The sequence below is a fragment of the Perca flavescens genome, chromosome 7 (assembly GCF_004354835.1).
Source record: "Perca flavescens isolate YP-PL-M2 chromosome 7, PFLA_1.0, whole genome shotgun sequence".
NCBI lineage: Eukaryota > Metazoa > Chordata > Actinopteri > Perciformes > Percidae > Perca > Perca flavescens.
In genome coordinates this window covers 31,998,052-32,014,397 of record NC_041337.1, presented here as the reverse complement: position 1 = coordinate 32,014,397, position 16,346 = coordinate 31,998,052, and the positions used below count along the sequence as shown (strand labels likewise).

Genomic DNA, 16,346 nt, shown 5'->3' with positions numbered 1-16,346 from the left:
GGCTCTGTCTCTGTGGACTCATCCCAGGACATCTTCATTAGGAGGCTGTTGCCAGATCTCACAGTCCCCGACAATAAAGCCTGTTAAACCTCCGATCCATCAGTCTGATACCCGGCTGTCAAACAGCTTACATTTTACATTTGAAGAAGCTGGCTGACACTTGTCTTAACCACGCTTGGAAAAGGTATCTGTCCTGTTCAGGGAGGACGCTTCAGGATGGTTACTGCCAGGCTCTTCTCCTGTGAAACCAGCTTCCAGTCTGGGTTCAGAAGGCCCACACCGTCCCCACATTTAAGATTAAGCTTAAAACTCTCCTCTTTGATAAAGCTTATGGCCAAATTATGGCCCAGGTTTGCCTCGGACCAGCTCTTAGTTATGCTGCTATAGTTTTAGACTGCCGGGTGGCTTCCAATGACACACTGAGCTCCTTTCTCTCTCCATCTGTGGGCATTCATGTCCCTTTAATGCATGTTACTAACCCACCTCTGGGGAGCTTATTTCCCAGAGTCCTTATGCTTTCTCGCCTCGCAGATCTGGTTCAGGTTCAGGTGGATTGCTACATCTATTATTTCTAGTCATAGTTCTATTATCTTTATTGTTGCTATAAGTGCCACGGCGCATCATGCCAACTGCTATAATTGTTATAAATCATGTACATCTGTATCAGTGTCTCTGTGTCCCAACCGGCAGCGGCAGACGGCCGACCACCTAGAGCCTGGGTCCGTCCGAGGTTTCCGCCTAAAAGGAGGTTTACCTCGCCACTGTCGCACCAAATGCTTGCTCGTGGGAGATTGTTGGGTCTCTGTAAATTATAGGCCGTGGTCTAGACCTACTCTATCTGTAAAGTCTCCTGAGATAACTCCTGTTGTGATTTGCCACTATGAATGAAATTGAATTGATCAACACGTGGATGTATTATAAGGATTTTTTGGAACTTTTGGTGGCTTCCACTACGTAGCCAAGATGGCGACCGTTGAGGGTGGAAAGTGTCCATCGTTCCACACACAACATTTTCACCGTTATGAGTGAACCATCCTCGTAGTGCGCTGCATTTGACCACATTTCGACAATGTGAACGCAACTATGTGCTCAAAATAGCTAGTGTAAGTACAGAAGTAGACGATTTGAGACACACCGCCAGATGCAGGGTTAATGGTGGAGCCCCGTTCATTCCTATGAGAGTTGCTCAGTGGCGCATCCGCCAAAAAAGTTTGTAAGCTTTCCGTGTTTACTCCCGTGATATGTGACCACTGACTATTGTCCCACTGGCCCTGCCCGTGTGTTCCCACTTGGCCCGTATACTTTACATTGTGGTGACGTCACAGGTTTTGAAATCACTTTCTCGGCTAGAGAATATATATAAATATAAAAAGATTTGAAAAGAGTCATCATAACAGACCTTGATTGAAGTTTGAGGTGTCCTGGCAACAGTTTTTACAGACATCTCTTTTACAATGGTGGCCTAGGTAAAACCTTTTTGGGTCGCAGAGGGATTTTTTCTTTGCAATACCGCCATTGGCCACTGGACAAAATCAGCGGAGTGGCTTAGCGCTCTATGTAGGGGCTTGTGTGAACATCTGCCAGTATGACGATCAAACGTGTGATCTTTTTGGTGACCTTTTTTTCTTTTTTTCTTCCTTTCACCTAGTTGTTGTCAGAGTCCCTGGCTGCAGCGGAGGCTGAGGTGACCTGGAGCACAAGCGCCATTGTGCCCCTGTGCAGCATGGGCTGTGTTGCGTGACCGAGCGTTTGGAGGTGGTGTCTGCAGAGGCTCGGGGAGGTCAGGGACAGTCCCACCTCTGTACTGGACCAAACAGAAACAGGGAAAGGGGAGAGGAGGTGAAGGAGAAAAGAAGGAGAGGAGAAAGCAGCCGGGTTAATGAGCGAGGTTGTGTGGATGATAGAAAGCGTGTTAGATTTAAAGCATGCAGACGCTATAAAGTATTTGCCCAGACCAAACAAGGTAGGTGTGAAAGCCCACTAAAACAATGATTTAAATTCCATGGAAATAATGAATATAACTTAAGTGTAAGATTATGTTTTTTTAACATAAATGTTACAAACTTTTGGCTATAATACTGGTTAGACACGTAACACTAGATCTAAATCAATGTTGTAGCGATATACCAGCAATACCTAACATGTTGAGTTTCTTGTCCTATTCGTTACCTAATTTATCAAACTTTCTTACCTCAGCTCAGTTGAAATTCTCTTGTAAGTAGTTTGCTAGTTAGTTTTTTTATCTTTTAATTATCTTTTTTGGGAAGATTTAAAGCTGCTTTGTCTCCAAGAACCACAAATAAGAAAGTGATCTGATCTCTCAGGGTTTTTATGGCAACATCTGGGTCACTACATGCTTTGATCTTTGCTCTTTTATCATATACACTTGTATAAACTGAAGGGAAATCCTAATCTCTAAATACATATAAAATAAAAAAAAACAAATTTATTTTACATTACATTTATCTTTGGAACTAAATTAATATCAGTGTGGTATTTTTTAGGGCTGCTCCCTCTTAGTCGATTAGTCGACTAATTGGTCGTTTTGGTCTTAGTCAACTTAGATTTCTTTAGTCGATTAGTCATGTTTCATGCTTTTTTCATGCTGAATGACTTATTTCCAAGAAATGTACGAGCACATCTCTGGTAAACACAAGAATTAAAGTGGTGTTTTGCATGACTCTTTGCGGAGAAACTCAGATTTACAGATCTGTCGATTAAATCAACTAATCGATTAGTTGATACAATTGAATGAGTGTTAGTCGACTAAGAATTTCTTCAATCGAGCATATAGCCCTAGTAGTTTTGCAGTACCTGGGTGTTAACTGTAGAACCGATTACATCAATCGGAAACCGACAAACAGGTTTCTACTTTAAGGCCAGTTTATCCTCTGTATGTCTAGCTCTATGTTTCCTGAAGCCACAACAAGCTCAGCTAATTGTCTCCAGTTCCATTCTCCATTTACAATTCTATTGTGGAATAGCTGTTATCTGTCACCGAGATCAATGTAAAAGTAAAAGTACTTACCCGCAGTCAACAGACGAGAAGTACAACAGTGATGCAGTGATGCAAACAGTCTGCGCCAACCCATGCAGCATCCACTGTCTCCTCTGAGTAATAGCCTTTTAATTACAAAGAACAGAAAGAAATCACTGGCAATTTTAAGAGGGACGACTAATATCTCATACTGGGGGTGACGGGCTGAAGGGAAGACTGCAGAGAGGGCAGAGCGGGCCCTCTAGTGCTCAACACGGAGAAGTACCTGAACCTTTGTGAACGCACTTCAAAGTTAAGGATGCCGAGACATGAAACGCAGTCAGGACCAAGAGGAGATGTCGACTTATACTTTCAATATTGCTCCTCACTTTTAATACTGTAAATATTAAAACTCTACAGTACCAACGGCAAATGCTCACTGCCCAATAAAGCAGATGGATGCCTGGGATGGATTCAGACTGTGATATTCATCAGGGCATAAACAGGATTATTGGTGGAGCATTACATCAACTGTAAGCAATCCTTTCCTTTTACACGGCACATTATCCACGCCATGTAATACACATGAGTGCATGCGTCTCATAAAGAAATATTGTAAAGTTTCCCCCGGCCTCCTCCTCTCATCTTTAAACAGATGGAGCAATAACCTGAGTGAGCTTCCAACTGTTACAATAAGTGTGTGTGTGTGTGTGTGTGTGTGTGTGTGTGAAAACATTTTAACCTATTAACCTCAGACAAAATCTAACGAAATGGCCTTGTCACTGCTTAAATATTTGTAGAACCCAGACGTGAAGGGTAACCAATAGCACTGATTCATGACAAAAAATATGCAATGACAAAATATGGAGATACGAGGTTTCTGCCCGACAGCGACAATTTGCCTTAATGTGTGAGCAGTATTTTAAACCTGCAATAACTTTGATTTTTGGCCACTTGACAGCAGCAGAAACAAGCTGTAAACACAACACTGACATCACCTTTTAAGTTAATATATTGAATAAACAGTTGCGTATTTACACATCCGGCAATGACGGGGCAACATTAGCATTCATTTTAAGTCGGGACTCTGGCCGTCATATAAAAGTAAGTAATAATTACTCTCAGCTCTGTCTCTACCAACTCCTGAGAGAAATACTGTATCTGTCTCTTTCGATGTTAACTGCTCCGCTATGTTCACCAGCTACTGCTCTAATTGTGTCTGTCTGCTGTTTGCTGTTTGGCAGATATTGAACAGTGGGTTTTAAGAGCTTTTTAGCCAAAAGTGTTTTTTTAACAGTTTCCAGTTGTGGCTGAAAAACTACTCTGATTAAAGCTGTGAGACTGAACTAAAACAAGCCGGAAAACCCAAACTATGAGCTGAAACATGCTAAAATGCTCCGTAAAGCTGAGGGGAATCGCAGAGTTGGGGAATCATTTTCTGTATGTTGCCAAAAATTACTCCTTTCACATCATGCATAGCCATGTGATCCATTGTAGAATATAAAAACATTGATTGATTAGAGCAGCTTTAATGTTGAATCTGATCGAGGTGGATTTAAATGGATTCCCTTGGATTCCAATTTTTATTGACTTGAGCCCATGGTTACATCACCTTGCACTGCAGCTGGATTCTCGCAATATCACGAGATCACACAAAAATCCGTCTTGTCAGGCTTCAAGTAGTCTCGCATTGCCAGACCTTCCTCGACAGCGCTGCGGAGGAGGTTCTGGCTAGTCCATACAACATTCCAGGATGGGAGAAAAACGTGCTCTGGTTTATCGGCATTTCTTTAAACTAATCACAATCGCTACTGGCAGTTCATTCAAAACAACAATGGCGGATGTGATAGATAGAATGTGTTGCTGTGTTAACAAACCATCTGGCACATCACTTCTCTGAGTTTTCTGAGGAAAGGAAAAAATTCAAAAACACATTGTGACGTACTGTAGATGAATGGATTATGTACTTTGGCAAGTACGTTTCCTCACACTATCTTTTCTTTGCTTTGCCATGAATCATTTTGATGCAGACTCTCTAATTGCTATCCACACCTTCAGGATTCTGCTGTGGTGCTTCTAAGTACTTTATATACAGTTAATGCATCATATAAACTGATCTTATGTATAATGGCAAACCTCTATCAGCAACTAGTAACCATAGTAGCAGGTAGAAGTTTGACTGTTAAATTAATGTTGCGGGGTAAAAAGTACAATATCTACCTTCAAAATGCAGCCAAGAAGTTTAAAGTAGCAAAATATGAACATATGCAAGTAAAGTACAGCATTGTACCTGAGTAGAGTACTTGAGAAACTTACCTAACCCTAGTCTATATCCACGACATTCCACTTCCGTGATTGCTCCGTTGCCAACGAATATTCCGCCGCATTTCACTCTTTTCGGCCGGATGTCCGTTACCTTCTGCTTTCTTTTTATGATTTCTGAGGACTATGGTTAACTGCTCCTCAGATCTCTGCAGGGTATTTATATATAAGTTTTCTGTTGCACGACTAAAACAACTTTTGCACGTATACATTCCACCAAAACAAGTTCTTTCCTGAGGCTATTTTGCAGAGGCACTGTTGCTCTGTCCGGCGCCGCCCATGACGATTGTGATTGGTTTAAAGAAATGCCAATAAACCAGAGCACGTTTTTCTACCATCCCAGAATGCTGTGTGGACTAGCCAGACCTTCCTCCGCAGCGGTGTGGAGGAAGGTCGGGCAAAGCGAGACTAACCTAACCCTAACCCTAAACGCATTACCCCTATTCAAAATAAATAGAAAGACCTGCATTTCTGCTGCGCTGTCGGACGGCCGACACAGGCTGAATGCCCACTAAATGTACTGATTGGCATTTTGTCACTGCTTGCCTGTGTATAGTACAGAGTGTTTGACTCCCACTTGCTCTCTGTCTTTTTCAGTTGTGTGTGTGTGTGTGTGCTTCTGTCAGAGAGCAGGCCAAAGCCTCATGCTCCTCTGCTTCTTTGTCCCTGGCCCTAAATAAGCGTCTCCTCCGTCGTTAGGCCAGTGTTGGGGTGGATGTCGACAGATCTCTACGGCCCGTATGCAGTGAAACACCCTCTCATTAATTTTGCAGAGAAAAGACTTGATTACTGAGCCCCCCCGAACCCTTTACTGCTGAGAACAGCCTTTCTCTACATGCATTGATTTCTTCGGCCTGTTCACCTCTCTCTCTCTCTCTCTCTCTCTCTCTCTCTCTCTGTCCAGGCACACGCTCCTCCACACTGAATCATCTGAATATCATAATATAGCCCATGATGAATGCTAACTAGACAGCAGCTCCAGCTTTGATTAATGAAGATACCGCTCTGGTTCACAACAGTAGACCTGGCTCCTCACAGCCGAAACCGCAGATAACTATTCAGTAGGTATTAATCATGGTTAACCAGGCAGCAGTTTCTTACAGGACAAATGAAGTAGCTTACTGTGGACTTAGACGTACAATGAGACCACCTCTCTCGCACACACACACACACACACACACACACACACACACACACACACACTGTAAACCCCCATCGATTCACACAGCAATTATTATGAGTACATAATGCACAAGGTGAGCTTTTGAAGCTGGTTTAATTACAAGTCCACCCAGGTCTTAGAGTCTGTGCACATAACAGCCCGCAGCCTGTTCTCACCTTGTTGGACCGTTTCTAACTCAGTTATTCTTTTGTGGTGTTTTTCTCCTGACTTTGCAGCTCCATTCAAAACTAATAATCAATCTGTATTGTTTCCATATTCCTATGACTGCTTGGATTTTTTTTTATTTTCTGGAGAGAGAGAAAATCTGATGACTTAATCAAGTCTGTCATCAATGACTGCATGTAAAATAACATGTATTTCCATTGGCAGCAAGCCCACACTCTCAGACAGGAAAGCTCAAAAGCAGTTTGATCCTTTCTAAGTAAGTTTAGCACTGCAGCATGTAAATTATGGAGTGAGAAAACACATTTTGTATGTGTATGATTTTAATTTATCCATGCTCTCTCCATCCATCAAGTAATATTTTCTTGGAAACATTACCATTTGCAATAAAGGGGAAAACTCATACACTTTCAGAAGATGTTCATTCATAGACTTCCCCATGCATCATCCTGATGTTGGCACACTAAACACACAAATGCACACACGCTTTTGTGCATGATAATGAAACACTGATTTGATGAAACACATCAAATACTGCTCAAACATTAGGACATCCGTAATAATGATCCAGTAATGTAAGAAATGATAATACGTATATCTACCTTTAAGTCCATTTTTCTGATAATACTTACTGTACACTATTTTGCTGAAGAAATTTTTTGACTGCAGCACTTTTAATTGTTATGTTGAAAATGTATACATTTAGAACTACGTCCAAGTTCAACAAAAGAACTGGATACTACAACGTTTTTGCAACTGCATGTCGGCCTGAGGAAAAATACTGTGCAACGGAAGCAGGCGGCTTCATGTGATGGTGCAGCTGCTCAAGCCACTTTAGCCACTACTGTATGTGTACACATGCCACGTGCAGGGACCCCCTACTACATATATTGTATAAAATTAAGCTAAACTGTAACAATAATGTTAAAAGCCTTTATACATACCTTTTTAGTGAATAATACTAAGCTATTAAAAAATTATTGTTGACATGATTTTATAAATCATGTTTTAATATTAAACATGTGACAGAGTGAATTCTTAAGTTGAACTATATTTGTCGATGGCAACCTTAGTGACTTCCTTACATATAGGCCAGTATCATCAATGTTTTTTTTTGTTTGTTTTTTTCCCAAATAGGCTGATTATATTTGCTAATAATATGTTGGACTCATGTTAAGCCATTTTAATTTTTAAAAAAACTTAAAAAAACAAATAATAAATAATAAAACATAATTGACAATAATTTTGTGGGCCCCCTGCAGTAATTCTGAGGACCCCCTAGGGATGAATAAGTAAGCAGTACTCAAAATATATATGTGTATATATATACACAGACATATGTATGTTTATCATATATATGTATGTATATCTATACACCTAGATATACATATAGATTTTATTGGTTTTGCCTATGGTGTAGCAAAATATATCGATGCACTATTGGTTTGTTCTGTCAAAATAAGACAAATGATTTTAAAACTACAGAGTTTTAAGTTAATATGAAACTATCACTTTAAGTAGTGGTTACTTAATCTGTGAAATTGTATTAATCAAAAATAACAGTTTACTAAACTCAAAATATAGTATAAGCTACTGGCACTAAACAGATTTAAGTAAGTAGAACTTCTTAACAAATTTTAAGTTTACAGTACTTATTCCTACTAATTAATTTCAGCATTCAGGTTTACAGTTTACCATTATTTTAATTTCTCTTCTCCTTAGTTTCCCCCGTCGTACCTTCACACAAGCACATTCAAACATAAATAAAGCACATACCCAACACACACATCACATATGACCACTGCATAGCACCACAATATATCTTGTGCTTTATGAATTCAACCTACTGCCTCCCATAGCCTAGTTGATGCAAGGACCAACCTAAAATTAACACCCGACCACGTGCCAAATGGGGGTAATTTTTGGCATTGGCAGATGAAACTGTCAATCTACCTGGCACATTGGCAGATAGCCAATGGAAATTGAGTGATTCATTAGGTGTTTTTTGCCACTGTTGCTCTTTCACATTTCAACCAAGTCCACCATTTCTTTGGATTTGAGCTCAAAAATGTGACGGAACATTACTGGGGAGCCGAGGCCGGCTGAAACAAGCAACCATGAGGATGATTTTTTTATTTTTTTTTAAATATGTAAAAGAAGTTTTAATACCAAGTGGACAGATGGCGACAACAGCAAAGTTCGTGAGTGGCTGATTTACGGCAGCAGTACAGAACAAATGTGCTGGAAAAAAGCCTTTGTGGCTAGTGGCCAAAAAAAGTTAACTTCAGGCCCGGCTAGGACATTTACTTAAGACCTGTATTTAAGTAAAGGGGGTGTACAGTTGGTACTTTTACTTGAGTATGCTACTTTACACTTCTACTGCACTACAATTCAGAGAAAAATATGTATACTTAAACCCAATGACCACTTTATACAATACCATTATTTGTTATTGGATAAACAACATAAATAAATATAAAGGAGTTCAAATTAATAAATGTTCCTTCTCCACCAGCTTCATCATGAAAATGCTGGTCACATGTTAATGTTTCAGTAATAACAATCTCACAATGTATATATACATATAATAATGTAATGGTGATCATTTAATTATCTTAGTTATTTTTTCAAATAAATAAGAAAACATTCAGTTAATACAAAGTCAGGAAATAGTAAATATTGTTCATCGCAATTTTTCATAACCCAAAGTGACCAAATCTAAAAAATACAGTCCGAAACCCAAAATTTTCCGTCAATGTCAGACAAGGAAAATAAACTAAACCGCTGTGATGACCCCTCCCACTTTTTGGGTGGCCCATGTGAGCCGGGAAGGAGGCAGTCCGAGTGGTGAGGTGTGCAAGAGGATCAGCCCCACCTGAATCCCTCCCCTGTAAGATGGCTGGAGCTGAGCGGTTGAGGTCTCTCCAGTCCCTCCAGAAAAATGCGATTATGCGATCGCATAATTCAATGCATAATCAGCCAAAGTCTGCATATTTATGCAGGGGCCGCATTTTTTCAAATACGCAGCACTTTCGTCGCATAAATTGCCGATTTCCGCGCAAAATATGCGGGGCTTGCATGATTTCATAATCCCCGCATTTTCGTTGCAAAACAGTCCCATATATCTTAGTAGAAAGTTGAAAAATGTTGGGTTTACTTCACACAAGAGCAGCCATTTTCAACCTGTTGCCATGGGAACATTATGAAGTGACGTAATTACGCGACGTGAACATCATCGAAAAGCAGAGTGTTGGGGGAATCACTTTTTTTTCTCTTTTGCATCAAACCGCAGTTTTTGCAAGTTCCCGCAATTTCATTGCATAAAATTGCATAAATATCCTGCATATTCCATGGCATTTTTTAAGAAAATGTGCCACCAGACAGGGTTTATTTTTGGTTTAGGTTGTATTTTCGAGTTCTGTTTGCTTGGTTTTTCACACATTTATCTACACTCATGCACTCACTACACTCATGCACTCACTCACCATTGATAATACGGCTATAGAAGCTCAGAAAGTGTTTTGTCTCAAGTGCAATCTACTAATGATTGAATTTTAAAGTTTTATAGAGATACATATTTGGCAACTTTTTTATTAATAAGGGACAAAATTCCACTAATTAACCCTGTCAAAGCACACCTGTGAAGTGAAAACCATTTCAGGTGACTACCTCATGAAGCTCATCGAGAGAACACCAAGGGTTTGCAGAGTTATCAAAAAATGAACAGTCTAAAATATAAGACATGTTTTCAGTTATTTCACACTTTTTTGTTAAGTACATACTTCCATATGTGTTCATTCATAGTTTTGATGCCTTCAGTGATAATCTACAATGTAAATAGTCATGAAAATAAAGAAACACATTGAATGAGAAGGTGTGTCCAAACTTTTGGCCTGTACTGTATATTATGTTTTTATTCATTAAAAACCGACTCTTACAGCAGAGGTCTGGTGACACAGGGTAACACCCCCCTCCAGTGGTGTCAGAGATGCATGGAAAATCTCATGGACACAGCAGATAAAGCCACTTCAGTACAGAGTCACAACATTCAAAATCAAACGGCAAACACAACACATCATTCAAATTTAGAAAACACAACTCTGAGTAATGTATCTGGTAATCCGTATACCAAAACCACAAGCCCTTTACTGTAATAAATTCTCTGAAGGTACCAAAACCAGGGGCAGTGGTTTGGACTAATCCTGTGGTATAACAATAACCAATAACAGCTCTTTACCAAGGTTTTTAGATATTTATTTGTATATATGGTTTTGGTCTTTTTTCATTTTTTTCTTCATTTATTCCATTTTTTTTTATTATTATTTTCTGTTTTTTTATGTACAGTATATCTCCAAATGTTTGACCAGAAGATTGAGCCAAATATTTGGCATTAACACAGAAATAAAATAAAACTAATTTACAGACTAAAAAACAGGGGTTCTGCCTAATTCCTTGGTGGAACCAAAAAGAGAACCTGGTGGAGCCTGGTTGCTTTAAAGAGTACATATCATCAGACACATTTATGTCTGTACTGTTGCTTTTAAGTGAGAGCAGCCCTGCTAGGGTATATTCACCTGAAGCATCTCCTCTCACAAAGAACAGGTAGCTTTCATAAGGCCCCAAAGAGAGAGACACATTCACCACCTTTCTCTGTACAGGCCTATATATTGGCTATATAATGAGCCATGTGATATTCAATGCATTTATTTGCCAATAAATAAGTACATCATGATCACATTTCAACACCACATTTTATTACGTTAGAAATAGTACAACATTTTGAGGCCAAATTGTATCTTTGGCAGGTACAAAGAAACCAGACTCATTGAATAATCCTGTTCCCACTCTTGGTTGAGGCTACAACCACGGGGTCATAGACACACCCGAACATGACTCAAAACAATGTCAATAGTTGCCAACTGGCAATGTCTAGATATGGATTTATGAACAACTCTTTCAAAAGCAACAAATGCATCGGACTACAAATATGTGAAGGAATTAAGGTAAAGAAAAATGAAGACATATCTACATGATGTATATAAAATGGCCAAAGTCATATTAAGACAATCCACTGAGAAATGGGATTTTAATCTAAAAAAACAAGATCAAAATACGTCTTTTAGATCTTGAAAGCTCCCACTCTCTAAATAACCTCCCAGGAATTTGTATATTAGTCCCTGAAAAAAACCTATTAGCATCCATAGAAAATCAACAAAATAGTAGCATAAACACAAACACATTGATATAAAGAGGTAAAAAAAAAAAAAAAGGTATTACAAAAACGTCTTGATAGAGGAACAAACAACAATGAGATGAATATGATCTTTGACAAATCTTTGACAGAAATTTTAGAAGAATGCCACCACCCATACCCCATTAATTTATGAAAAGCGTCGGACAGAGAATTGTTCATTAAGCTGTGTGTATTGGATATATTCAACAGAGTTTTTGTTGGAGATGTTTCTCAGTGTCACCCTTCAGTCTGTGTGGGAGGACATGTTAAACAGACATCATGTTTGTTTGTCACATCTTTTTAGAGTATCATTGAGCCAAAAACGTAGTATTGAGCACATTGGGCAGCCATACTATATATTTTTTAATTTTTTTGAAAAACTGATACAATCAAGCCAAAGACGTACTGCTGTTCACTGGCCTCATACAGCAGGGGTCTGCCGACACATGATAACACCACCCTCCAGTGGTGTCAGAGAGGCATGGAGTATCTCATGCACACAGCAGATAAAGCCACTTCAGTACCATAGTGTAAAAAACAGAGTCACAAATAATGAAGTCACAGCATTCAAAATCCAACCGCAAACATAGAACACATCAATTAAATTTAGAAAACAAAATTCAAATGACGTTATCTGGTAATCCATATACGATACACCAAAACCACAAGCCCTGTAATGTAGCCTACATAAGCAATGAATAGTATATAGAAATGTCGAACAGAGCAATACAAATATGTAACACGCTGCAAAAGATCATGTTTTTAGAAGCAATTTTCTCATTTGTTGATGTATTCATTCTATTAATCTACTGTGATATGGAGCTTGGATTTTGCCTCATTTTTTTTTTTTTCCTGCTCATTAAACTGGTGAAAATAAGTGGTATTTGTTCTACTGATCTTGACTTCAGTACCAGCACACTGTAAGAGGGTTAGGATCTGGTGCTGTGGCTCTAATGTTGAAATATGCCGACAGTGGCACGGACATGACACTAGGGCTCACAGTGTGAATATGTGTCATGTTGTCTGCATCATAGAAGGAGAGCGTCTTGGATGTGCAGTTTAGGTGAATCCCAATCTTTCGAGGTGTGGCTCCAACTACAACCTTTGTGGTTCTATTTGAACTACAGATGGCATATTTTTGTTCATCATATTTCAGGAAATTATCTATTATACCGAGTTCCCAATAGTTAATGTGTCCAACCTCTATTTCCCAGTAATGCTGCCCTGAAGTGAACTCATTGACACTAAATGCATGGTGGTTGCCTGTGGTTGTGCCTGATCCTGCAGTAGAACCATAAACAGGGCTGTTGGTTTGTTTTGAAACATGTGTGAAGCCAGAATAAGTGGGGGGTGCGTCCAGACCCCCTGCAAATGAAAAGCTTGTGGTTTTGCCTGATCTTGCAGCGGAACCAAAAAGAGAGACTGGTTGTCCTAATCCAAAACTGGAGCCAGATGGAGAGCCTAAGGTTTTGCCTGATCCTGCAGGGTAACCAAAACCAGAGGAGAAACCTGATCCTGCAGTGTAACCAAAACCAGAGGAGAAACCTGGTGGAGCCTGGTTGCTTTGGAGAGTACAAAGCAAACTGCGGCCATCATCAGACACAGTTAAGTCTGTACTGTTGCTTTTGAGTGAGAGCAGCTCTGCTCGGGGCTGGATCACCTGAAGCATCTCCTTCCACATAAAGAACTGCAGATGGCTTTCATATGGCCCCAAAGAGAGAGAGGTATGCACCACTTGGAGATCATTTGCTCTAGGCCAGAATAAATGCTCTGGAGTACCTGTGCTGTTACCCTCAGTCCAGCTCTTTAAGAACCTCTCTGGGTCTTCAATGTTCACTACTGATTTCAGTTTTCTCTCCAGCTCTCTGCTCTCACACAAAGCTGTTTCTATAGCATTTAAACTCACGGCCATTTTCTCAACAGCATCTTCCTCTCTGTGTTTCAGCTCATTCTTTAGCTCATCTTCTCTCTTTCTCAGAAACTGGTGCATCTCCTCTACCTGTCTGTGGATTTGGGTGGTCAGCTGCTGAGACTTCTCCTTGGTTTTTGTTATTTCTTCCCTCTGCGTGTTCGCTAGGCTCTCTGTAGCGAGGATATCACCACAAAGGGTCTCCATGCCCTTCTCCAACTCCAGTCTGAGAGATGCAGCCGCTTCTTTGATTGGTTTAAACTTGTGTCCTTCATGCCTCTCCCCATCGCGGCATATGATACAAGCTAACTGCTGATCTGTGACGCAGAACAGTTTCAGCTTTTCTTCATGCTCAGGGCACAGCTCAGCTGACTGTAAAAAAGAAAAAAAACATTTGTCTATTAGTTAATACAACGGCTAAACGATGACACATGAAAAAATGTGGCCAGATGCAAAGCAGTGAAAGTGTCTGTAAAGAAACAGATGTTAGGGATGAATACAATACAATTATTTACCCTGAGTTCATTCAATATTTGCAGCTCCTATAGAGTGACAGGTGTATTTAGGTTACATGTACAGTGCCAGTTTACATGCATGCACGTATTCATGTTTAGAATGGAGAATTACATTTTCTAGGCCTGAAACGTGCATGGATATTACATTAGGGCAGTGTACAAACACCTGCATTGAAAATGTTACTTAAATAAAAGTATGTAAGAATCATCAGGAAAATGTACTTAAAATTATTAAGTAAAAGTACTTAATGCAGAAAAATCCTCACATTTAACTGGAAACAATCCAAACAGTTCTGTGATTAATCGGTGAATCATTTCAACTGCACTTGTAGGCCGATATATTGTTATAATTTATAACAAAACATTGTAGTTTATAAATTGCATGTGTTTTGTGTGCACAAATCTTATTTTGTAACTAAAGATGTAACAGATGAATGTAGTGGAGTAAAAAAATGTGTAGTAGTACAGTACATGAGTAAATGTACTTAGTTACATTCCACCACTGCATTAGCCAATATATTATTACAAATTTATTATTCATTATCAATAATAATAATAATAATAATAGTAATAATAATAATATTAATAATAATGATGATGCTGCAGGCCATAGCCTACCTACAATATGATATGTTTCGACATTTAAACCTGCAACAAGTTCAGCTGCTGACTACATAGAGGGTTAACAGTAACAACGTGTTGCATCATCCCATACTGAGTCTCGTGACTTTGGAGTGGGATATGTGGGTTTGTCTATGAAAGCCATTCTCAAAAATATAAATAAAAAAAAACTGCACATAGCCTAGCGCCTAATGCACAAATATTAAATCAGTCCATTTACGCCAAGATGTAGGCTTGCTTATTTATGCATACTATGAATGCATCTTTTTTTTTTTTAACCACATTCACATTTGTTTTAGAGGACTGATACAGCCTGACATAATTAAAAACTGTGGACAAATAATGATGCACTTTGGAAGGCTGATACTGGGTCTGACGCTGCACTGTTTATAGTTCAGTGACCGAAGGCAGAACTCGTAATGATACAAAGCGTATAATGTGCACAAGGTCCCGAAATTATCAACATATGTCATGCTTCACTGGCTCATTAGATACTGACTACATTGCCCATATGAAAAGCACCAACATACCTCTGCTTTCTCTTCCCCATTCTCTTTCTTTCTCTTCTCGGTTTCTTTGGCCTTTTCAGCGAGGCTTTTCAATATGTGGCTGGTTGGAAGACATGCCACATCTGTTGGAACAGCTGTGCGACACTGTGGGCACTGGGGCTGTGTACTCAGAACTGCTGTAATACATCCTCTGCAGAAAGAGTGTCCACAGAGAAGAGTCACTGGATTTGTGAAGATAGTCAGACAAACGGGACAAGTCAAATCTTCGGAGTAAAAAGCAGACGCCATGGCTCACGTCTACCTCCCTCTCTCTTTCCTCTGCCAGACTGACTGACTTGGCATTATTTTAAACCTTCAGTTTCACTTTCCTGTAAAAAGCCACACCCCATGTAGCCTATCATTCACTTCAGTAGTCAATCCAAGTTTTCGTTGCCAGATAATCACTCCAAAACACCATGCTACCCAACAGAATTACAGATCACTTAGATCACCAAACTAGGAAAAGTATTTGTAGCCGGGTTGTGAATGTGAACACCATCATATTTATTTCTGGTTTGTTTCAGTATGTATTTTGCGTTCTAAAAATGAAAGAAATGTGCATATGTTTGTTTGTTTGCTCGTAGAAGGTACATTTTTAGTTAGTTATTCCAGCCACTAGGTGGCGGTGTCACACGGCAAGAGTAGCGCGGTGCCTCTCGGTCGCTCTCTTTTTCTTTTCGGGCCGATCGGGGAAACAGCACAGTGGAGAATGCCGAGTACATTGTGTGAAATAAATGGGTAAATATTGCATAACTGGTTAAAAACATGTATGTACAAAAGGTTAAAATGTGTTCATCTTTTAACTGGATGATATGTTATAGATGAGATTGACTTTGGATGGATGTCAATGGATTTCATGCGTAGCGGCCGACGCCA

At 39.5% G+C, this 16,346-nt stretch overlaps 1 protein-coding gene across 1 annotated transcript; it reads right to left on the bottom strand.

Annotated features, from left to right (window-relative positions):
- Positions 1-11,376: 11,376 nt before the first annotated feature.
- On the bottom strand, positions 11,377-15,743 carry LOC114559015 (nuclear factor 7, ovary). The gene is made up of 2 exons (XM_028583403.1): positions 15,453-15,743; positions 11,377-14,158 (listed from the first exon to the last, which is right to left on the bottom strand). The coding sequence occupies exons 1-2, from the start codon at positions 15,717-15,719 to the stop codon at positions 12,782-12,784; spliced, it is 1,644 nt and encodes a 547-aa protein (XP_028439204.1). The 5' UTR covers positions 15,720-15,743; the 3' UTR covers positions 11,377-12,781.
- Positions 15,744-16,346: the final 603 nt, after the last annotated feature.